This window comes from Haemaphysalis longicornis, unplaced genomic scaffold (assembly GCF_048455015.1).
Source record: "Haemaphysalis longicornis isolate Haplotype H1 unplaced genomic scaffold, Haemaphysalis longicornis Haplotype H1 scaffold_3, whole genome shotgun sequence".
Lineage (NCBI taxonomy): Eukaryota > Metazoa > Arthropoda > Arachnida > Ixodida > Ixodidae > Haemaphysalis > Haemaphysalis longicornis.
In genome coordinates, this window is record NW_027526335.1 from 89,617,102 (window position 1) to 89,639,117 (window position 22,016).

A 22,016-nucleotide genomic window follows, 5' to 3' on the forward strand; every position below is an offset into this window, starting at 1 on the left:
TAAATGGAGCTTGAACCATGCTGTTTCCCAGAGACGGGCGTCTTTTATTTCCTGTTGATAAACGCACTTTTGTCAGTAACACAAGAACGTCCCGCCGAACTTGGTATCTGTCTTTACCTATGTTTCTTCCAGTGCTCCGCATAGAGCGTTACAATCACTCAAACACCGAAAGGCTCGCCAGGAACCTGGCGTTTGTGTACGAAAAGGCCTTCGCGCAGCGCCAGGCGGCACGTCGGGGAAAGCGTTACACCGGGAGGTCGATGGAAGTGCAGGTAAGCCAAGAGCACCAGCTGCAGCGGAAGAAAATTTGCGCTGCCTGAATGGTTTCATAGTAAAATTTGTAATTAGCGCCTGTGAAGGTCAGCCCTCACACCGAAGTTATCTTGATTCTAAGAACAGTTGCCAGATTCGTCCTAGATGGAACGCTGAACACAAACGTATGTTTTTGCTAGCACCGTCTTGCAGGGCGCAAAGGAACAATCGTAATACGAGCAGCAAACCCTTTTGCTTACGAGTACATTTTCTGTATGAACACAACTGGCTTGCATTTTAGATATGTATGAATCTTACTTTTCGGAACAACGATTGTATTTCGCTTTTTTGTATTGCCTGTTAATCGAAGTATGAAATGCCAGCGCTCTCCATAAATACTGAATAATGTATTACGCCGTAGCTTCTGTCAAAAAATAAACTGTTCTCCGGGGAACAATAATTTCTTATATAAATGGCATAAAATGTCCAACTAATTTATATGTTATGGCACTGTTAGTGGCCCAACGCCTTATATTAGTATGTGCGAATGATACCCACTTGTCGTCTAATGATTGTATAGCTATATGTTTGGTGTAATTTTTCTTCTTTTTTCTTAGATAACTTGTTTGCAGTTGTGCTTTGTCTCCAGCCTGAGTTGTTGTTAAAGTTTATTGGTACGCGTGTATGTATCTTCTTGCGATGAGATTTGTATGGTAATATACATGTATTGTAACTGGAAGCATGTATACACAGACGGTTATGTGACGTCCTCGAGCTCGGCAGGTGCGGTGGTTATACCATCATCAGAATCAACCAAGATTCGATTCCGTGTCGCCCATGTGACGAGCTCGACGGCTACTGAACTTGCAGCCATCCGTGAAGCTTTTCAATACATCATGGAAGCTTCTCCCCAAAAATGGTCCATTTTTACCGACTCCAAAGGCGCCCTGCAAAGCTTCCGAGCAGCCCTACGCTACGGTCCTTTGCACCAACTAGTGACAGAAATTCGGGAATTATTTCACCAGGCTGTCATAAAGGGCCATAATATTGTATTTCAGTGGCTGCCAAGTCACTGTGGAATCACCGGCAATGTCTCGGCTGATGCAGCTGCCCGGACAGGCCATGGCAGTGAAAGGACCATCTTGCTTCTGCTTGCAAGGATTGATGCCGCTAGGCTGCTTCGCCAGTTCGCGCGGAGGACCTCCATTACTCAATGGAATACACCGGACTTTGTGCACCCGCGCCTCCACAACCAGGACCCTCTACTCCAGACTCGTCTCCCGTGTGGGCTGACTCGATCACAGTCTACTTTACTTTGTAGGCTGTGGTTGGGAGTGGCCTTCACGAAAGCCTACTCTTTCCTCATCGGGATGGCCAGTAGTGCCCACTGCGACGCCTGCGAGGTTGAAGAGACAATCGACCATATGCTTTGTTGTTGCCCCGAGTATTCATCGGAAAGACGCGTTTTGGCAGCCGAGCTCAGAAGATTGGACAATCAACAGTTCAAGCTAGAGACTTTTATAGGACAAAGACCCCTACAATCGACTTCGCAGAAGGCAACAAAAGCCCTTCTGCGTTTTATGAAGGACACAGGTTTAGCTGAGAGACTCTAGTGCCCACGAAGGGACTAAAGTGTGTGCGCGACCCCGCTCCTATCTCCCCTTTTTCGCCTGCCATCTCTTTTATCCCCTGAACACCCCTTCCCCAGTGCCGAGTAGCAATCCGGGCTCTAAGCCTGGATAACCTCTCGTCCTTTCCTTTCGCTTTTCTCCTCCTCCTCCTCCTCCTCTTCGTATGTGCTCAATTACGTACATACTTATATTGACAGCAAAGCGCTGCTGCCGCTTGCCTTGTACGCGGGGTCGTGGACCCTGTCAAGCCCATTTGGGAGCTTTTTGTCCACTGTCCCCTACATAGGTGTTGCTGAAATTGATTGATTGATTGATCGATTGATTGATTGATTGATTGATTGATTGATTGATTGATTGATTGAAAGAAACAGAAAAAATTTAAGACGCCCAAGAATTTAACAAATCGTCTATTCGTAAGCAGTGTAGGATTGCACGCTCTGGGAATTACGTGGCTCCAAGAGACTGTGCTGGTGTTGTGGCGGCACAATGGAGCAGAAGCGGCCGCACCTCCGAGCGCCCTGGCTTGCGTGCCCAAGTACCCGCCGCCGCAATCTCAGCTCCCAGACTCATTTACAAGCGCTGAATCATTGTGATTATTGACACTCCGGCCACAGTATAGCATATGCATTTGTGCAAATCGTTATCAAGTTCCCCACCGTACACCGTCGGCAGGTGGTGAACCTGTCCGTGGACTACAAGGACCAGCTCATGTCCCTCGTGTACACGCTGTCGCAAGAAGGCAAGCCTGTGCCGGTGGAAACGGCCGTGGACGCCATGACCGGGGTCAACGAGACGGACATGTCCCGCCTGCTCGGCTACCAGGTGGTCACCAAGGCTGAGCGTGAGTGTGCAGTGCACTACTGGGCATTCTCGATTTACACGTCCTGGACGGACCGCGGGCAGTCCGAGTACTACCCTCGGACCCGAAGTTTCATTGGAATGCATGGGAAAATCGAGATCGCGTCATGGGCAGTCCGTGGACGATCCGGGACTGATAATCGAGGAGGCCCACTGTGAGCTCTTCTCGACACTCCGGCTTGCTGCCAACTAGGCGCTCGCTTACGGGCTTCTTGCGGCGGGTACAGGTTGTTCGAAACTTTTGTATGCGAAAGAACAAGCAGCGACAGTTCACGCTGTTCAACATTATTTTCGTTGTGCCTGTCTTCTCTGTTCCAGCCTACGTAAAGCCAACCAAGACGGAGTCGTCGTCCGTTTCACGCCTCGCCTGGATAGTGACGGGGGTCTTGGCGGCAATCTTCGTCCTTGTGGTGCTATTCCTGATCTTGTACTGCAAGTGCTGCCGCCCCAAAATCCACCGCAGTCCCTACAGCGACCCCGGCTCGGTCCGCTCATATGGCCGGGAAAACAGGCGCAAGGCGAGCCCTCTTGTTATTTGCATTGTTTTCTGGCATCGAACAAAAGAAAGGAAAAAAAACTTCGGTACCAATTCTTGTGGGGCGCCAGAAAACATCCGGCGGGGATGATTTTTCACACGGTCTCACATGAATGGCTGCGCACCCGGAAACGTTGCGGATAATGGTGCGCAGAGCAAATCCCGTGAGACCGCGTGAAAAATCAGCCCCTCCGGGTGTTTCCCGGTACACCATAGGATTTGGTCCTGGGTGAGCTGATGGTGAATGCCCGCGCACCCACCAGTTTTGTCTTATCTTCCCGACCATACAATATTCTACGACAGTCTTCTGGTTAAGCTTCTCTCCAAAGGGCTTCATTTACTGATTCACGCTGCCAACAATAAAATTTCAGCAAATGGTGCTGTCGCTCGAGCGTCTGATTTCACTCAAAAGTTCCCCCTGTCAAAAGTCCCGTGTTGTCAATCGCGAGCAGCTCCTCAGCCATGGCAGCAGCTCTTCAGCTCGTCTGGGTAGGCAACAGAAAACGTGCAAAAAGGCAAGCGTCCTATCACCGCCACCGCTGCCACCTGTGTTCCGCTACATCTAAAATACGTGTATATAGCTGCCCTAAAGGAGCAGAGTTGCGCCTCCATCCGCCATCTTGAGTTACAAGAACATGCGGGAAAGCCACCCGTCATGCATGTAGGAGCCGCCGTGCCGGCTGCCGCTGCGGGGCAAAGTCGGCGCGTGCGTCGGCAGCCGCAGCCGCTTACCTGCGCACAACTGGATAAGGGAGTTCGGTGCTCAGCACTGAAAGCGGTCTCTCCTGTCCCGGTGGATCCGTCGGTGCGGCGACTCATGGAAATCAGGCGCACAAGTCTGTGAAGCCTATACAGGAACTAACTACAATCATCTGGGTGTGGCGGTGTTGGAGATGCGTGCTCGCCGAGCAATCCGGGTGCCCCGGGTTCGATTCCCGAGCCGAAATTTCCCAATTTTTCTACTCAATTACTTTACCGTGTAATAGAAGATTCTCTGAGAATTTTGGCGCTTCTCGGAGCATTCTTTAACCCATGTTTTATTCTTTGAGCCTTGCGGCCATTTTGTGGGGTGTCTATTTTCCTCGACGCCGGCTTTTTGACTTACCAAGTTCGCTTATGCTTTCGCATAAGTACGAAATACCTGACGCATTGCACTTTATACTCAAGATCTCATAGAAATCGTGAATATTTTCATATCTCCAGGGGGAGGGGGGGGGGGCAGTACAGTATCTAAAAGTTTTTCAGCAACTGATTCAGTTAGAATGAAAGTGATCTGGTGTCGTGGACAGGACGTATTTTCCTTACTGCAATTACTTTCGTTAGATGCGAAAATAAACTCAATCAACACATTTTCAAGCGATCTGAAATGGGCTTGCTTTTCAAGATGTTCGAAGAATCACCTGGAAAATTTGGCGGGCTTGGCGAGAAGACCTACAGGGACGTCTTCACGAGTCCTATTCACGTTCCGTCGGCGCCTCCTGTCGAAATTGAAAACCGAGCCATGTAAGTGATGCTAATTTCTCTTATCAAGCACCATTGCATTTTGTGATTACTGCCACCAGCCGCGCCATCAGCGCCGCTGAATCATTAAAGGCTTGCTAACGTATGTGAGAGGAAGCGGGTTAATCATGATCACTTTGGACGTGAAACGCGGTAAAAACTAACTTCCCCAAAATTAAGGTACGGAGCCGTGTTGCGGTGTTGTCTTTTTTCCCCCTATGTGTTAAATACCAAAAAACAAGTTAATTAAGTTGCTGTGTCGCTAACGACATTATATGGCCGCATTTTCCGGAGGGTCCGTTCTCTCTTGCAAAGTTGGCGCCACTTTGCTTGCCTTTATCTGTGGTTTTGCACGCTTGGCTCCACCGCACCGCCGTTTCAACGACAGGACGCGGTTCACGCAGGTGGTGTTCCGTTGTCCGCACCCTTTTTAAATTACTTACTCCGTATTAGCTGGTATGTTTTTTCTACTCTAGCAGCAGGCCATTCCCCGACGAACTTCCTTGAAAAAAAAAAAAAAAATAAAACACTTTCTGACAGCGACTCTCAAAGGAAGATTCACAGACACTTAGGTGATTGCGAAGTATTTTCTGTGGTATCTAAAAGCTATTCAAACACCTCTAATCTGTGCCTCAGAGTTAGCTTTGAATGAACGCTCGCTTCTCATAAGACAATCGCATTGAAACAACAAGCCCAGCTCAACACAGTTGACGATCTACTCCTCATGTTTCTAAAACAGTAAACGCACTGCGCGATTACTTCAATCCGAGCATCTGAGCTTATCTGGAAACTCAGGGTGCCCTTCCACCGTGCGGGCATGCGAATACTATTACTATTAACAGGACAAACTACCTGCATCAAAGGCAGACGGAGGACGGAAAAGTACACTCCTCTTCTCTCCCAAATACCCCTGTTCCATACCATATCCGTCTCTTATACCTGTACCACACGGAAACCTTTAATTGACCGTTGAACTCTCACTTACAAGGGAGCTCTATGAATTTAGAATGGGAGACTCGATAGCCAACTGGCTGGACGGCCTTCGGAACACCTTTTAAATTGCTGTGTAGCACAGGTATTATACACCGACGCTGCATGCACAGGATCATTTGGAGTCACCGCGTGGCCCAGCCCTACCCTCCCAAGCTTAGTGGGCCGTATTTCTATTCCCTAAATTTCTGCAACATGCATACCCCTGTCCTGCTGGAACTGTAGGCTATGCACGACACCATGCTGTGCGCAGTCTCTTAAACATTTATTTGATTTTCTACAAGGTTGTTTTTCTCTTTGCAAAGTGGCCAATAGCGGAATACGATAAAGGCAAGCTATACCATTGAAGTAACGCACCAGACGCCGCTACAGACTCTTGCTTTGCGTTTTAAAGATTTCAAAGGTCATTCATGACAGCAGCCCAAGTTGCTAAAGATGAGCATCGGCATATATCTTGCCAACTGTCGTCGTGGCGGCTGCACACCACGGATTGAGGTTGCTGCACCGTAAGCCGATTTAGATGAAAGAGGTCATGCGACATCTTCAAGGCATGCAGTATCGATTAATGTTGCGAAGTGTCTGTCAGCCTACACTGCCCCCCTTTGGAGGCGAGGTGATTATTGGTTATTTGTCCAGTTGATCTTCGCAGTTTGTCAAGTCTCCACTTCTGTTCTGTTCCCCTCATTGCTTCTGCGGTTTTGTGCTGTTTCCTTTTCACTTGCCAAACGCGACAACAAAAAGGGTAGACACAGACTCAACGATGACACTGTCCGTGTATGTCTGGCGCCCTGTATTTCTCCTGTCGGCAGCGACGAATATACTTGAGTTCGACCGAGCTCTTCGCTGCTACGTACAAGTCCCGCTTAACTACATCTTATTTGCGTACGCTCAAGTGTTCAAACATAAAGTCGTTGCTCTGGTACGACAAGGATTTTCTGCTATGCGCTTGCCATCTCGTTCTGATGTTCATTTTTATTTAATTTACGTACGAACCACCATAAGGTTTCAGTTTTCTATTTTAGAATGTAAATTAACACTGCGTAAAAGGCGGAGTCGAAGTACGAAGTCGACTTTCCGGGGCTCGTACAGCACACCTAAGCCACGTCCTTTGCGTCACCTCTCCACATCCCTAAATTTTTTTCATCTCTTCCATGTACTAGCCAGGTAGTCCCTAGACCTCTCACAACACTTGTAACATTGCTGTCCTATTTAGGCTCCAAAGGCAGCCTGTATAAATGACTTTACCGCCAGACTTCCAAAGTGACCGTAGGAAACTGTGAGGCTGTTTAAACTTTAATTTGGCCGTGCTGCTTATATAACAACATAGCTAATCAGCGCGAACCCGTATCAATAACTACGGGACGTTCACTTGTAGCGTCGTTGTTTTTCATGGTTTGTACAGGTGACGTCAGAAGTAAATGGAGCACGGGAGCTGTGGCCGAACCGCATATATAGGAGCGCCGTGTAGCTACAACGGCGGTAAACTAAAGGAGCAGAACACGCATGCGCGGATGCCGATGGCGATAGCCCATCTATACTTCTCAATCCACTTCTTTTAACGTGCCTTCTAGCATTATTCGCAGCATACAGGTCTCAGCGATGGCGCTGATAGCAGAGGCGGTTTTTGGCAGCGTCTTTCACGCATTTTCAGCGCACGCGAGCTGCTCGAGAAGCGTCGCAATCGCAGGGATCTGAAGCGACAATTTTTCTTTTCTAATATTTTTAAGTGGTTCTGCTATCAGCACCATCGCCGAGACCAGCATACTGCGAAAACCCGCCGCGGTGGCTCAGTGGCTAAGGCGTTGCGCTGCTGAGCACCAGGTCGCGGGTTCGATTCCCGGCCGCAGCGGCCGCTTTTCTGATGGAGGCGAAAAGCAAAAACGCCCGTGTGTTCGAGATTTCGGCGCACGTTAAAGATCCCCAGGTAGTCAAAATTAATCCGGAGCCCTCCACTAAGGCGCGCCTCATCGCCTGCGCTGCGTCGGCGCGTTAAACCCTACAATCAATCAATCAAGCATACTGCGAAGAACGCTTGTAGCCGCGTTAAAAGAAGTGAGTTGAGTAGTATAGAGGGGCTATCGGTGTCGGCAGGCACGCATGCGTGTTCTGCTCTTTTGGTTTACCGCCGGTGAGGCTACACGGCGCTCCTTTGCGGGTCGGCCACAGCTCCCGTGCTCCAATTACTTCTGACGGCACCTGTGCGTCATGTTTTGATTAGCCACATGTAGGGCTTGACGCTGAATAGTGGCAGGCGCAAACAGCTCATGTGCGGTTGATAAATTACAGCAAAGGAAATAAATAATGATATTGCTGTCGAAACTATGCGATGTCTCATATACGGAACCAGAAGGCACAGGGAGTTAAAAAAAGTGCCACGAAGGCAAAGGAAGCAAAACGCGCCGTAAAATAACAGAGTGTGCATTGCACGTGGGTGGTGATAGAATCGAGATTGGCCGGCCTATTTATTGCCGGGAACAAGTTCACGCAACGGAGTTGGCAGAGACAAAGGCCTCTGTCGGCGCCCTGTCCGGTGCGGCTGCCCCTGACAGGACAGTGTCGACGTGCCACGAATCTCTTGATCGAGTACCCACAAGAGATGCGCTGCGTTGGAGCAGCGGGCCACTTCAGACAGCCTCGCTCACACACCCTTCCTCTCGCATGCCCTATTACGTGTAGGGCTCTGCAGGAAGCAGTTCCCGAGCTGTTTGAGTGGATATAATTCAAGGCCAAGTAAACGATATACACTGCCTTGAGAGTGCAGTCTTGGCTTCGGTCTTTTTTTGCGAGCAGGAGGAGGATAAGGCCGTAGGCTCTGCAGCTGCTTGGTTGAGCTCAATAGCTATGGCTGTATGGCTAGCTATGGAACATGGATTAATGACAGCGCTATACTTTGGTTTATAGATGCGAAGATATAATTCGTGTGGGATTCGCAGTCAACGACGAATGCAGAAGGAACATATGAATGTGAACGCGCCCATTTTAATCTTTTGGTCCGCTGAAGTTGCACAACGGCGTACCGTATTTACCCGATTCTAACGCGCACTTTTTTCTGGAAGAATACCGTAATTACCCGATTCTAACGCGCCCCCGATTCTAACGCGCACCTGATTTTCCAGGCAAAAAACGAAAAAAACTTGCACCTCCGTTTGTAACGCGCAAGGAACTTTGTGAGCAAGGAAAACGAATGCGAGAGAAACTGTCGATTTATTTCCCGCAGTAATCTCACTCATCTCACTCCTCGTCGCTCTCCGCTGACCACAACATCTCGTCCTTGGTGCCGTCAAGCGCGTTCGCGATGCCACACTTCTGAACGAACGTTCAACCACGTTCCATGGGATCGTGGCCCACGCCTCGCACGTCCATCCCGCGAGCTTCTCCAGAGGCATGCGCTTCAGCCAACCGTTCGTTGTGAACGCGTGGGAGTCGCTCGTAAGCCGTGGAAGCGGCGCACCTTCGTTGCCGCTGCTGCCATTGCTGTTATCAAGCACGCAAGTGGAATAATTTGACGATTTGTGTGAACGCCGAAAGAAAAGCCTAAGCGCCTAGATCTGAAATTGTTGTTAAAAGCTTTGGCGCCATCTTGAGATGGCGATGGCGATGGGTGGAACAAAATTTCAGCTGTTTCAGCAGTTTTGGTTTCGTATCCGATTCTAACGCGCATGCGATTTTTCGGCCTATTTTTGCGGAAAAAAGGTGCGCGTTAGATTTGGGTAAATATGGTAGCCCGAAAAATCGCATGCGCGTTAGAATCGGATACGAAACCAAAACTGCCGAAACAGCTGAAATTTTGTTCCACCCATCGCCATCGCCATCTCAAGATGGCGCCAAAGCTTTTAGCAACGATTTTTCGGACGCAGGAAGCATAGGCGCCTAGGCTTTTCTATCGGCATTCTCACAAATCGTAAAATCATTCCACTTGCGTGCTTGATAACAGCAATGGCAGCAGCGGCTCTCACGTGTTCAAAACGAGCGGTCGGCTTAAGCGTGTGCCTGTGGAGAAGCTCGCGGGATGGGCGTGCGAGGCGTGGGCCACGATCCCATCGACCATGGTTGAACGTTCGTTCAGAAGTGTGGCATCGTGAATGCGCTTGACGGCACCGAGGACGAGATGTTGTGGTCAGCGGAGAGCGACGAGGAGTGAGATTACTTTGGGAAATAAATCGCCCGTTTCTCTCGCATTCGTTTGTCTGGGTCACAAAGTTCCTTGCGCGTTACAATCGGAGGGGCAAGTTTTTTCGGGTTTTTTTTTGCCAGGAAAATCGGGTGCGCCTTAGAATCGGGGGGTGCGTTAGAATCGGGTAAGAACGGTAAGTGGCGTACGTCTACGGAGTTTGCAAAGTGTGATGAGTACGCTTATTAAAGCGAAAGCTTTCTTCGTGGGTCCGACGGCGTTCTGTCAAAAAAACTAATGCATTTCCCTATAGACCGGTTGGTCGACGGAAAAGCTCCGATTAGATCTCTAGACACACGGCGCATGCGTGAAAGCGGGGTTCCATTGTGTCAATACGGTTACCTGAAAATCGCGAAAAAGGAACGGTTCTAGATGAGACAATACACGCATCGTTCTTGAAAAAAAAGGAGTACAATATAGCTTTATCGCATAAGCCACCTATCAGTACACATTTAAATCGTCAGTAGATGCGTTTACTTACTGCGGGAAAAATCGTCGCACGGGTTCGTTCCTCGTTTGCGATTTGGGTCTTTGAAAGTTTTAAGATCGATCGGACGCACTATCATCGAAGGTTGGACGCACTTTTGACGCACTTTTGATGTGAGGAAGCTTCGCGTACTCTCAACTGAAGTTTTCTTTATTAAAGCTAAGAAAGTTATTCGGTTAGGATATTTTAAAAGCAGTCGCGAAATCTGGGTGCTAGGCCCAAAACGTCTTGTTCGCGTTTTGTTGATTGTTGAGAGCACGTACATTTAATGCACTTTTTAAGTCGATGGAGGGTAGGGATCAGAAAATTTAGAGGCAAAAAATAGGCTACGGCATTTGCAAGACACGAGTGGTTGTAGGAACATGGTAGAAGCCTTGGTCGTGCAGTTTACACTAACAAGCTGATGATGATAATGATGGCGGGGATTACACTTACAATTACTTTTGCATTTAGAAGACAATTGTAATAGGAAGAAAAACAGCGTAAAAGACAGGACAAAGTAAGAAACCACAAACCACAGGTGCTGATGAACAACTGAGCGCTTTATTGCAGCAGGAACATATAGGTAGGAAAACATAGAAGAACGAAAAAAAGAGAAAAAAAAAAGATCCAATGGTTTCCCTTCTGGAGAAAGAAATGGTGTACTTATCATGAACATTTGACGCTGTATCGGCACATGGTGGATTACGTTTTGTCACGGCATATCGTTTTTTCTACGTAATATCTTTTTTCGTTCTGTTTTCGTTCTTGTCGCACTTTTATTTTTTCCTATATAGTATATGTTCCTGCTGAAATAAAGCGCTCAGTTGTTCGTCAGCGCCTGTGGTTCGTGGTTCCTTACTTTGTCCTGTCTTTTGCGCTGTTTTTATTGGTAGCACAATGTACCATCTGGCCCTTCAGCAAACCCTTCTAGAATACAATTGATTTTTAGGATCGCAGTTTACTAGGAGTCGTTCTTAAAGGAGCCATGAAGAGAAAATACAAGTTGGGTTCATTCAAAAGATTGCCTCGTTAGAATCATACTGACACCACTTTTAACGTAAACTTCGCTCAAATAAGCTACATAATTAGGAAAAACGGGAATGGTCATGCGACCCACCAGCTCATTTCCCGCAACTGAACCTATGATGTCACATGAGCTCAGCTCTGCGATTGGCGGAGGCTGGCAGAAGCAGACGAAAATTAGGTAGAGCTTACAAAGTAGACGAACGAGCGATTTGTGCTTAAATTTAGGGCACATTTTTTACAAAGCAATAAGAATGATGGGACAAACAGTGGAAGTTACGAAAGCACATGTAAACATAGAAGTACTGATGCGTTCTGCTGTTCGTACTGCGCACAGCATGCTTGGTTTAGCCAGCTGCACAGCACTACGGGGCTTGGGGTTGTCTCAGACGACACTGGCCGATTGACGCAAGCAACGGTGTCTTACGTGACCCCATTTGTCGAGCGAGCACTGTTTCAGGGAACGAATATTTTCTCCCAGAACAAAAACAAGCAGGTTTAAATGCGGGCAAAAACAAACCAAATGCTTGCCACGGTATGGTGGCGCCATCTAGGTTACGGAACGCAAAGAAACGCCGGAACAAACCAACACCGCTGTACAGGGTGGAGACAACCTTTGAACGGTCCCGTGCCGCCGCAATTGGGCCAACGGGCTCAACGCGTTATTCTTTTCGTTTCCCACGAGACCTAGCAACGCGAAACAGACAATATGATTCAAACTTCTTCAGTAAACCGCGTTGCGGCGATAATTTTAGCGCGGTTTTGACACAATGACTTGCTTCGTCGGCGAGCGAGCAACCGAAAATGGCGGCGCCAGCGTATACGTGTCTCTACCCTGTACGGCGGATGCGTGAATGAAGGTACTCTAGGCTGCAGAGCGGTCGGTTCCCGTGATGTCACTTGGGACCACGAAAACGCACGATTGAGCGGGAAAATCAAAATTTTAACCTAAATCGTTTAATTTCTCAGTGAATAAAGCACCGTTTGTATCCGGACAAGCGCTGGGGGCACTATAAAACACGAAATCTTTCGAATAAAACGAACTTGCATTTTCTCTTCATGGCTCCTTTAATGAACTATTTCGTCAATTTCAACATTTACCCTTAGGAGCTTGCTTGTGCTCTTTAGTTTAACTAATTTTTTTGATACCTCATGGATTACTCTGTGATAACTATCCACTTTCCAGGCGCAACCGACCGAAGAATCTCAGCGAGTACTTCGTGAACAAGGCTTACGAGCCAGATCGACGTCAGAATGAGCCAACAGTCCCTAGCAGCAAGCTGTACGGAAGCGAAGATTATGACGAAGGTTGGTGCGCATAAACCTAGGGAGATATATGCGCGCTTGTGTGTTGATTCGTAATTAAACCCGTTGGCTTGGACCTTGTCCCGCTGAAAGTTACAATTATCCAACCTATCTTTCTAGCCAACCGTGCCTGTATAAACATTGCTCAACGCGTGGGCAAAAAATGGCCAAACAGCCACTCTCCTGTTGCTCTCTCCTACCCTTTCCCGCCCCGTAGCCTTCCTGCGTGCTTTCATGTCCGCTCGCCAGCGCCGCTTCTCGGAATCTATGCAAAATAATTGACAATTTGTGTAGCGTTCCCCAAGCGGCGCTCTAACGGCTTCTTGTTTTTCACCATGGCCATCGTATTGGTCTGTCGCGGATAAAACTGCCGGCGCCACGGCGCACGCCAAAGCACTTTTGCTGCCGCAGGCTGATGCCGGCTTTGCGCGCTTACGTATTTGGATCACGGGCCCCCACATTTCCTGAGTGGGGCATCCCCCCTCGGTCCCCTCCGCATTTCGATCTTGTTTCGTCCATGCTGCTCGCACTCCGCATAGGTATGTTGATATGCAAAAACAAAAGAAAGAACTATTGAAGAAAATGCAGGCTCTCTTTCTTTTTCGTCTTGTTTTTCGCCGGCGTATTACACGACCCGAGAAATATTTTTAGCTATGCGGCTGCTCCTGTTCCTTATTAAAAGTGCTTTACTACAACCACCAGTACAGTGGAAGCAAACCGCTTTATCGCAAAGCAAACGGTGTCAAGCTGCAAGAATACGAAGCCGTTCCGTCAGTCATCTTTCGAAAAATGCAGCAAGTATGAAGAGGGGGACCCGTTGGACGAGATCACCAGTGGCCCCAGAACTAACGCCCCGTCACGACTTGACGAGAACACGCATGCGCGCCTGCCGAGAGCGATAGCCCATCTATACCTCCGCAACCAATGGGAACTAAATGGATATTGAAACTCAACAGTCAAGCTGACAGACACGCGTCGTAGAAGTGGGAGCAGCGTCCGCGACTCGCGAGCACTGACGCAAGGCGGGACGTCCGCCGGCGCGCGCCACATAGCGGAGGAGTGGCTGAACTAAGCGTCCCTACTGCTCCCATTGGAAGGCGGACGACGCGTCAGGCAATGTTTATACAGGTGGCGTTGTTCTAGTATAGAAGACCCGCCGTGGTGGCTTAGTAGAAGGCGTTGGGCTGCTGAGCCCCAGGACGCGGGTTCGATTCCCGGCCGCGGCGGCCGCGTTTCTGATGGAGGCGGAAAGCGAAAACGCCCGTGTATCGAGATTTCGGTGCAGGTTAAAGAACACCACGAGCTCAGAATTAATCCGAAGCCCTCCACAACGGCGCGCTTCATAGCCTGTGTAGCTTCGTCGCCTTAAACCCCACAATCAATCAATCAATCAATCAATCAATCAATCAATCAATCAATCAATCAATCAATCAATCAATCAATCAATCAATCAATCAATCAATCAATCAATCAATCAATCACAACAGTTTCCGTTTTCAATCGGGCTTCTGTGCGTTTAGTGTTCGATAGTAATATGTTAATTTATCAAAAAAAAAACCTTGTTAGTTATGGAAAACTTCGAAGAACGCTCAAGAGCGAACAAAATAAGAAGAATGGGTTTCCACCCTCCTTAGTTTCCACGCCACTTTTGAGTACTAGGACAATTTTAAAACAAATGGAGGGATGAGCGTAAATTAAACTTCAACAATTATCGTTCATCTGTGAAAGGGAGCAAGCAAAGAAGCGATTAAGTTCGTAAGGAACCCGGTGCTCCGAGCACATGACACGCCCTCATGCGCACTCTTCTGCGATTCTTCGATTGTGTGCATGCTATGCGTGTACATGAGTGGGGCACTGGCGGCAAGGTAGTTTTCGGTGTGACGTCCGATGATCTTGAAAGAACTGCTCGACTAACACCTCATCTAACGCCGCACAACATCTCAAACTTATAGCGCAAAGTAAATCAAACCTGCCTTCCAAGTCCACTCGAACTGTCTTGCGTTTCCACATGCGTTTCCTGTGTGGTATCTGGGACGATATGTGTACGCATGTAATGTAGACATGATTACACCTGTTTTTTTTTATGTAAGCCGCAGAGGATGTTTCCTGCACTCAATTTCAGTCGACCACGGGTTGGACGAGATACAAGGAGGCCTTTTCGACCACGTACCCGAGCCGACATCCGATGCAGCGGAGTGCCCACTGCCATTACCTCGAAAGAACTTTCAGTCGGTGGTGCACAGGGAGGACTCCGGAAGCGACAGCGACACTTCGTGAGGGGGCATGCCTTTGCACATAAGAGAATTACGCCCTTTGCCGAACTGCTATGTTCGAATGCAAAACTCTAAAGACGAGACGAACAGAAAGAAAAGACTCACTACACTGAGACACAACACTGCACTGCGTGGCGTGTCTTTTCTTCCTGTTCGTACCGTCTTAGCGCTTTGCAATCTACTCATGTCAGACCAACTAGCCGTTTCGATCGCTTTGATGAATTGTTACTATTTTTATTAGATGGGGCCGTAAAATTACTCTCCCGTTCAGACAACGGCCTTAATGGCATACCAACCGGCACTGAAACTAGTCCTTGAAATAGGCTTTGAAGCCCGAGGGTGCGTGACAAGTTCCTACTTGGTGGCTTCTGTCCTGACGAGAAGTATCACCACTCACTCAAATATTGTCGCTAAGCCTTACGAAACCTACGCCGAAGTACCGGCACCCGAAGAGAAAATTAGTGCACCGCATCGGTTAAAGGCTTATCTGCCTGGAGGTGGCAGCTTGCAGAGAAAAAGAGGAGTTACCGCAAGTTCCACATGTAAATAAATAAATAAATAAAAAAAACATTGCAAGCAGACAGGCTGGAGCACATGTATTGCAAGCGACAAATACTAGATACTTTACAGATAATGGAAGTAAAAGACAAAGATGGCTTTAGGAAGAAAAAAAAAAAACGTCGTGGCACCCTCCCGCATTAAGCGAGATGTGTTCACTGCGGTGCCTTTTAGAATCGCGGCCTTCGCCTCGGCTCATAAGGCTCCACATTTGAACCTTTCACAGCTTTTAGAGATTAACTTGGTGCAGGTATGCTCGTAAATTGCTGCCTGTGTGTTTTATTGCTGTTTTTATATAACCCTACAAGTGAATACACCAAATTATTGCCCGTCCGTTGACGCAGGCTCGAGTCGACCACGTCTGCGGAATCTGCCGAACAGAAGACGGAAAGGAGCCACCAAAGCAGTGTCGCAACTTCAATTCTTTCAGACGAGGTACCGATTTGAGTTGTAATGCGCAATTATGTCCCTCTGTGTGTGTAACTGTAACTTTGTAGGCGTGCAAAGGCGTTACCAGGGTAACGCCAGCCAGATGGAGTAACGAGTAAGTCGCGGATAGTGCACAGTGTACACAGTGAAGAGCTAGGTGGAGCAAAATGTGCGGTCATGCCTGTACTGTCATCACCCATCGTATTTTTTTTTCTCATGAGTGGAGTGAACGGCAGAACCACGTGTCTAATTTGGTGGGCCCAGCGTTAATAAAAAGGCATTCAACGAAGCACAGGGGCGGTATTCTCGTAACTGTCCCTTTTGAAAATCTCCCTTTTGAGTCCCTTTCATCGTGACGTACTTCCGGTTAAGCAGTGGGCGTTGGCAGTAGGTTTGCCGCGCTTGCGTTACGTCACTTCCGGTTGTTTGCTTTTAGCCAATCAGGGCTCGCCAAAAGGGACACTTTTGAAAGGGACAAAACTCGAGAATACCGCCCCTGGTCACATTTTTGCCGATACAGTGCTACAGGTTGCAAGCTCATCGAAAAGTATCAGAAATGGGCTACGGAGTTTTTTTGAAATTCCCCTGAAACGTAAAGCGCAGGGATTATGAGCACGGATGTTTTGTATGAAAAATACCCGCACGCCAATTGGTAGATTGAAAATACGGGAGCACCAAGATAGTACCCTATAGTACTCTCGGGCACCCGTTCCTGACTCTCTGACCGTAGCCCGTTCCTGACTCCAAAAAAAAAAAAAAAAGAACATTTATGTTAAGAACATCAGCCTTGAAATAATTGTTGTAGGAACAGCACAGTAAAGTACACCAAAATAGGGATGTAATGTATTTGAACGATTCTAGCGCGCACCCTTTTTCGCTAAAAGTAGCCTTAAAATTTGCGTGCGCGCTACGATCGGGCTCAAAACCGAATGAGCTTTCAATGTTCCCCGCTTCAGTTATAATGCTCGAAGCAGCTCAATAAGCAAGTTTATGAAGCACAAGGGATTTTTAATGCCGCCGTTGCGTATACGCCAAATAATGCGCCTTCTGCCAGGCACATGGTGTCATGTTTTTAACAGCAGCGCCGTAGAATCAGCGCCAAATTATTTTAAAAATTTTTCCCTTAGTAAACGTAACTGCCCGTTACAAACGGGGGTGCGTTAGAATCGTGCAAATACGGTAATACTCCTTCCATCCTCCCTGATTTCGGGTGTTCAAGCCACGGCATGAAAAATCTCGAGCAATCAGTATTTGGGGAAATCGCCAAAACTGATGGCAGTTCTCTATAGTTTGAGTTGTTATCAAGTGGTGTTATTCTCCTGACTTTTCACGACAGCGCCACCCTGGGAAACCTCAATCGGCTCGATACGTGCTTTGCGGACACAGTGCCACAAGTGGGGCGCGTGAGCTTAAACTGTTTCTCTGTATTTTGTCGTGGCGCTACAGAACTCGGAAGCAAATGATGCCGTCAAGACGAACAAGCCATCTTCAGACGAAGAATTGAAGGAGGCCCAGAAGGAACTGGATAACATGAAAAAGAAAATTGGGGACATTTTGGACAGCGCCCTCGAAAAGGCAGCGGCTAAGAAGGTTTACGGCAGGTGAGAGCGCCCCTGTTTTTTTTTTATATAGCTGGCTTTAGCGTGCAGCATACTGTGAAACTTTTCCTGACATGCTGTGCACCCATAAATGCTACAAATTAAGTCGTTATCATAAATTAAGCGGCCAGAAAATCTTAAAAAAATAAAAAACTAATGTAAACGTTGCACCATGTGGTATTATAAAATTTAAATTTTATCACCTTTTTCGGCATAATTGATGTCAATTTGGAGTAGCTAAACTCGACCAGATTTATATGAGCAGTCAGGATTCAGGATTTAGGGCTACATAATTTCAATTTGCTTAATTCGGTTGCCACAAGCTTAGCGGAGACGCCGATGTTGAAATATCGAAAGTTTATTGCATAGACATAAAGTTTCCGGAAACGAATAAACTTTTCCGTTGAAGTCATTGTTCATAGAATACGCGTTTGTACTGAAGCTGACGAGCAATCACAATAACCAATCGCAAACTGCGCACGCAGTCTCTGTTGTTCTCTAATGTACCCCTATTTCGATACGGCCGGAAGCCTCCGCAGACAGCGAGTCTCTCCGTCTGCTGGTGCGATGCGAAGGACCAGCAGCCTCAAGGTGCCAAAGCCACGTCATTCTTCGGCGAGCGCCTTTGTCCGGTCGCAGATGTGAGTTAATACCTCGTTTCGCGGTTCTGGTGTTCAGTAGGAGAACACTGTCGTGCTCTCAAAATTTGGAGGCCTTCAGGCTGTTGGCGGTACCCTGCCCCTCCTGTTGCCTTGTAGAGCATGCTTCTTAACTAGAAAGCGTATCGACATCAGCTCTGGTGAAGGCTTATTCGAAAGCGAGGTCAGTTATGAACCTTATCATAGCATGGTTAATAATAGTTGGTTGCTCGTTGTAAACAAAATAAATAAAATACGCAGGCAAATGATACAGAAACCGAGAAAACTAACTGTAGGATAAGATAGAAAGCAGGATGGATATAGGAGGTCTCTCAGACGTTTTTGTTTGTGTACCTGCTTTAAAAACTTTATTCACGGCATTGTAGGGATAGCCAGGATGACAAACGAGGTGTAAAGCCGCTTAGAAACACGAAAAGCCACATAATGAAATAGAATTTTATGAATGATACCACATTTTCTAGTTTCTGGCTAAAAGATTCCCAATGAAACACGCAGAGTTATAGATGAGGTAAATTGACTGCCTGCAAATTGAGCACGAGAGTGTAGCCCGGCGGAGGCATGTGTTAATCGCTTGAAGTTTTATGCCGAAAACCACTCGCCGGCTTGGGCGCTTAAAATTTAGAAATGGTGTTTTAAGCGGCTTTGATAGAAACGTGAGGCAGATAATGTACACTCACAGCTTATATATAGAAGAAGCAGAAAAGGCGAAGGAAAATGTGCGCCTTCTTATCCTGGTTGGTCGCCCGTAATAGTCACCTATAAAATTCCAGAAAGTGTAAACATATAAAAAATGGCAAGCACAAAACTCTCCAACTCCAGATATCTTACTATACCCTGCCAGAAAACTAAATATCGTTTTCTTGGTATAAGATATTCAAAGCCGGGTAGGGTTGTTTGTGCAGCATAATGGTAGAACAGGATATCGCGCGTATCAAACAAGCGGGCAGTGGGCAGGCTTCCATGACACCTGTACATGAAAGAAATTTATAGTTTGGCTCCGTGATCACGTTACGTATTCCCGCCTTATCACCAGCATCGTAAAAGATCTAGCCCTAAAAATATGAGCTTGTAGGGGATGAGAAGGTTGCGTCTTCGAATCAAGTCCGGGTCATCAGTTTTGCAGGGCACTATGTCGGGGCGAGAGAAAGGAGCCTTCAAAGGGTGATGCCTTCGAATGCCTTTTAGAAAAGGGTTGTTCTCGTGCCAATACGCTTGTGCTTCGCACTAGGGTACGGCTTCTCTTAATCTTGTTTTCGATGTGCTTCTGTCTTTGTTTTAAGTGCTTTGTGGCGCCCAGCCATTGTAACCACTACTTACGCGGCAGCCGAAAGGCTGCGACGGTAATATGAAATGGATTATTCAATGATTGTTAGTAAAATAATTAATTACTTTAAATAAATAAATAAATAAATAAATAAATAAATAAATAAATAAATAAATAAATAAATAAATAAATAAATAAATAAATAAATAAATAAATAAATAAATAAATCCTTTAACACGTGCGCAGGCTTCCGTTCCCACCTGAGGAGGCGCCCGAGAAGAAAGACGTGCTGACGCAGACCACAGCAGACCTGCCCGCTGGGAAGCCCCGCGTGGTATGGTCCATTTACAAGACGTCGGAAGCCGCCGCGCAAACTTCTTTCCTGGTGAGCAGCTAGTGGTGGTTTTATGATCGTTGTATCGTAAGTCGAGGGATAACAGTTTGGGGCAGTCGTTGACTTTCATCATGGTAACCATGTTAGGTATCTACAACAGAACGTGCGGTGTCTACGTCGCCACGTGAATCGACGCATTAAATCTCGTTGGTCAAGTGGGCAAAGTGGTTTTTTGTTCCTCACACCTGAGAATTGTCGCTATTCTTTCTTTTTATTTTTCAATAAGCCACTCACTAAGCTTTCGGGCCTGATATTCTCGATAGTGCCGACCCTTTCGTTTTCAAGTAAACTATTTAGCTAATGCAGCTTGTATCGTGGCAACAAGGAACTGCGCGCGGGTTATAGGAGCAGTTATGTTAACGTGGTCTCGCGAGCCATGACACCGGCGGGAATTAGTAATGAAGTAACACTTCCATTGTTCTTTTTTCTCAGTGGATAGTATTTATTCATGATGTAAAGTTCACGGTGTTTTTGTTTGCAATGTCGGCGACAATTTTCAGAACTCGCGCGTCTCTTAAGTTTGCAAGTCGGCTCCGTGAGCGTACGTATCACTCTCACAGAAAAGCAAGCTTTACAGGCGCAATGTTCGCAAGCATTTTTGCAATTTCTCACGTCTAATGTGCGAGGAAGTTACAACTACGGCTGCACCATGTTCACGATGATGATGATGATGATAATAATATTAATAATTTTCATATCGATTAATTTCACCAGTTATTGCTGAGGTTCGGTAGCGCGCTACCCAGCTGCTGTCACAACGCCCGTCTTCAGCGTCATTCATGTGCTCGTCTGTTCTCTGCTATGTGGGCAGTGCTGAAAGTGATCTAACGAATAGAGGCGAAGAATGCCTCGCTTTTCCGCGTCATCTTGGAGCTGTTCAAGTCCCCTGCTTGTTGTTTTTGCCCTGAGGCGAGAGCTTCCCAACTACCACGCATTTCTGTCCAAAAATATACCTCGTATCTGTGAAACAGCTCCGATTCCTGCTTTATATATATATATATATATATATATATATATATATATATATATATATATATATATAGATATATATATATATGTAGGGAGCAGTCGAACTTTTGAAGATGGTAGAGAACACAAGAAAAGAAAACTTTCAACAAGGTAAAAGCACGATTGTTGCCAACGTTTCAGCGAAGAGACTTCAGCAAAGAGACTCGCCCTGACGAAAGCAAGTCTCTTTGCTGAAACGTTGGCAACAATCGTGCTTTTACCTTGTTCAAAGTTTTCTTTTCTTGTCTCTTTGCTGAAACGTTGGCAACAATCGTGCTTTTACCTTGTTCAAAGTTATATATATATATATAAGAAAAGAAAACTTTGAACAAGGTAAAAGCACGATTGTTGCCAACGTTTCAGCAAAGAGACTTGCTTTCGTCAGGGCGAGTCTCTTTGCTGAAGTCTCTTCGCTGAAACGTTGGCAACAATCGTGCTTTTACCTTGTTGAAAGTTTTCTTTTCTTGTGTTCTCTACCATCTTCAAAAGTTCGACTGCTCCCTACATATATATATATATATATATATATATATATATATATATATATATATATATATATATAGTAAGGAAATGAGGGGCTCGTTGAGGAAATACAGAAAGATAGGTCAGCAGTCTACGACGCCAAAGGAGGCATAGGGGTGTGGTTAGGCTCTTTTTCTTTTTTACTACGGTTAATGAGGTGAACATTTCTTTTTTTTTTTTTAATATACAGAAGAAAGAAAGAAAAACACGCGCCCAGAGTGGGGACCGAACCCACGCCTTTCGATTACATGTCGAATGCCTTACCGATTCGGCTATCTGGGCGACTGTGTTCTCCTTCACTTTCTGGGCTATTTATATTTACTAGAGGTGTATCTGACACTTGAGGGTGGTGGCCAGCGCCACTCAGACTACACGGGGAGAAGGGGACCTTCTTTTCAACCCCCGGGGCGTGACTACAACGTCTACAGCCTGTCATGAGCGGGTAACTGGCGGGAAGCCCTCTTATGCTACCTAGGCATCAAGGCTGCCAGAACCGAGACCCTCGCTAGGCTTTCGCAGAATAATATAGTAAGGAAATGAGGGGCTCGTTGAGGAAATACAGAAAGATAGGTCAGCA

At 46.8% G+C, this 22,016-nt stretch overlaps 1 protein-coding gene across 2 annotated transcripts in view; it reads left to right on the forward strand.

The window, feature by feature from the left end:
* Positions 1 to 22,016, forward strand: part of LOC144174826 (uncharacterized) — a 40,185-nt gene that overhangs the window by 12,563 nt on the left and 5,606 nt on the right. Inside the window, exons 4-13 of one of the 2 annotated variants that reach the window (XM_077703733.1) lie at positions 133 to 272; positions 2,556 to 2,724; positions 3,060 to 3,259; positions 4,661 to 4,779; positions 12,616 to 12,737; positions 14,857 to 15,007; positions 15,910 to 16,000; positions 17,441 to 17,595; positions 18,123 to 18,233; positions 19,762 to 19,900. In XM_077703733.1, the coding sequence (XP_077559859.1) occupies positions 133 to 272; positions 2,556 to 2,724; positions 3,060 to 3,259; positions 4,661 to 4,779; positions 12,616 to 12,737; positions 14,857 to 15,007; positions 15,910 to 16,000; positions 17,441 to 17,595; positions 18,123 to 18,233; positions 19,762 to 19,900 (1,397 nt within the window). The remainder of the gene's footprint in view (positions 1 to 132; positions 273 to 2,555; positions 2,725 to 3,059; positions 3,260 to 4,660; positions 4,780 to 12,615; positions 12,738 to 14,856; positions 15,008 to 15,909; positions 16,001 to 17,440; positions 17,596 to 18,122; positions 18,234 to 19,761; positions 19,901 to 22,016) is intronic. The other variant, XM_077703734.1, reaches the window with a different exon arrangement.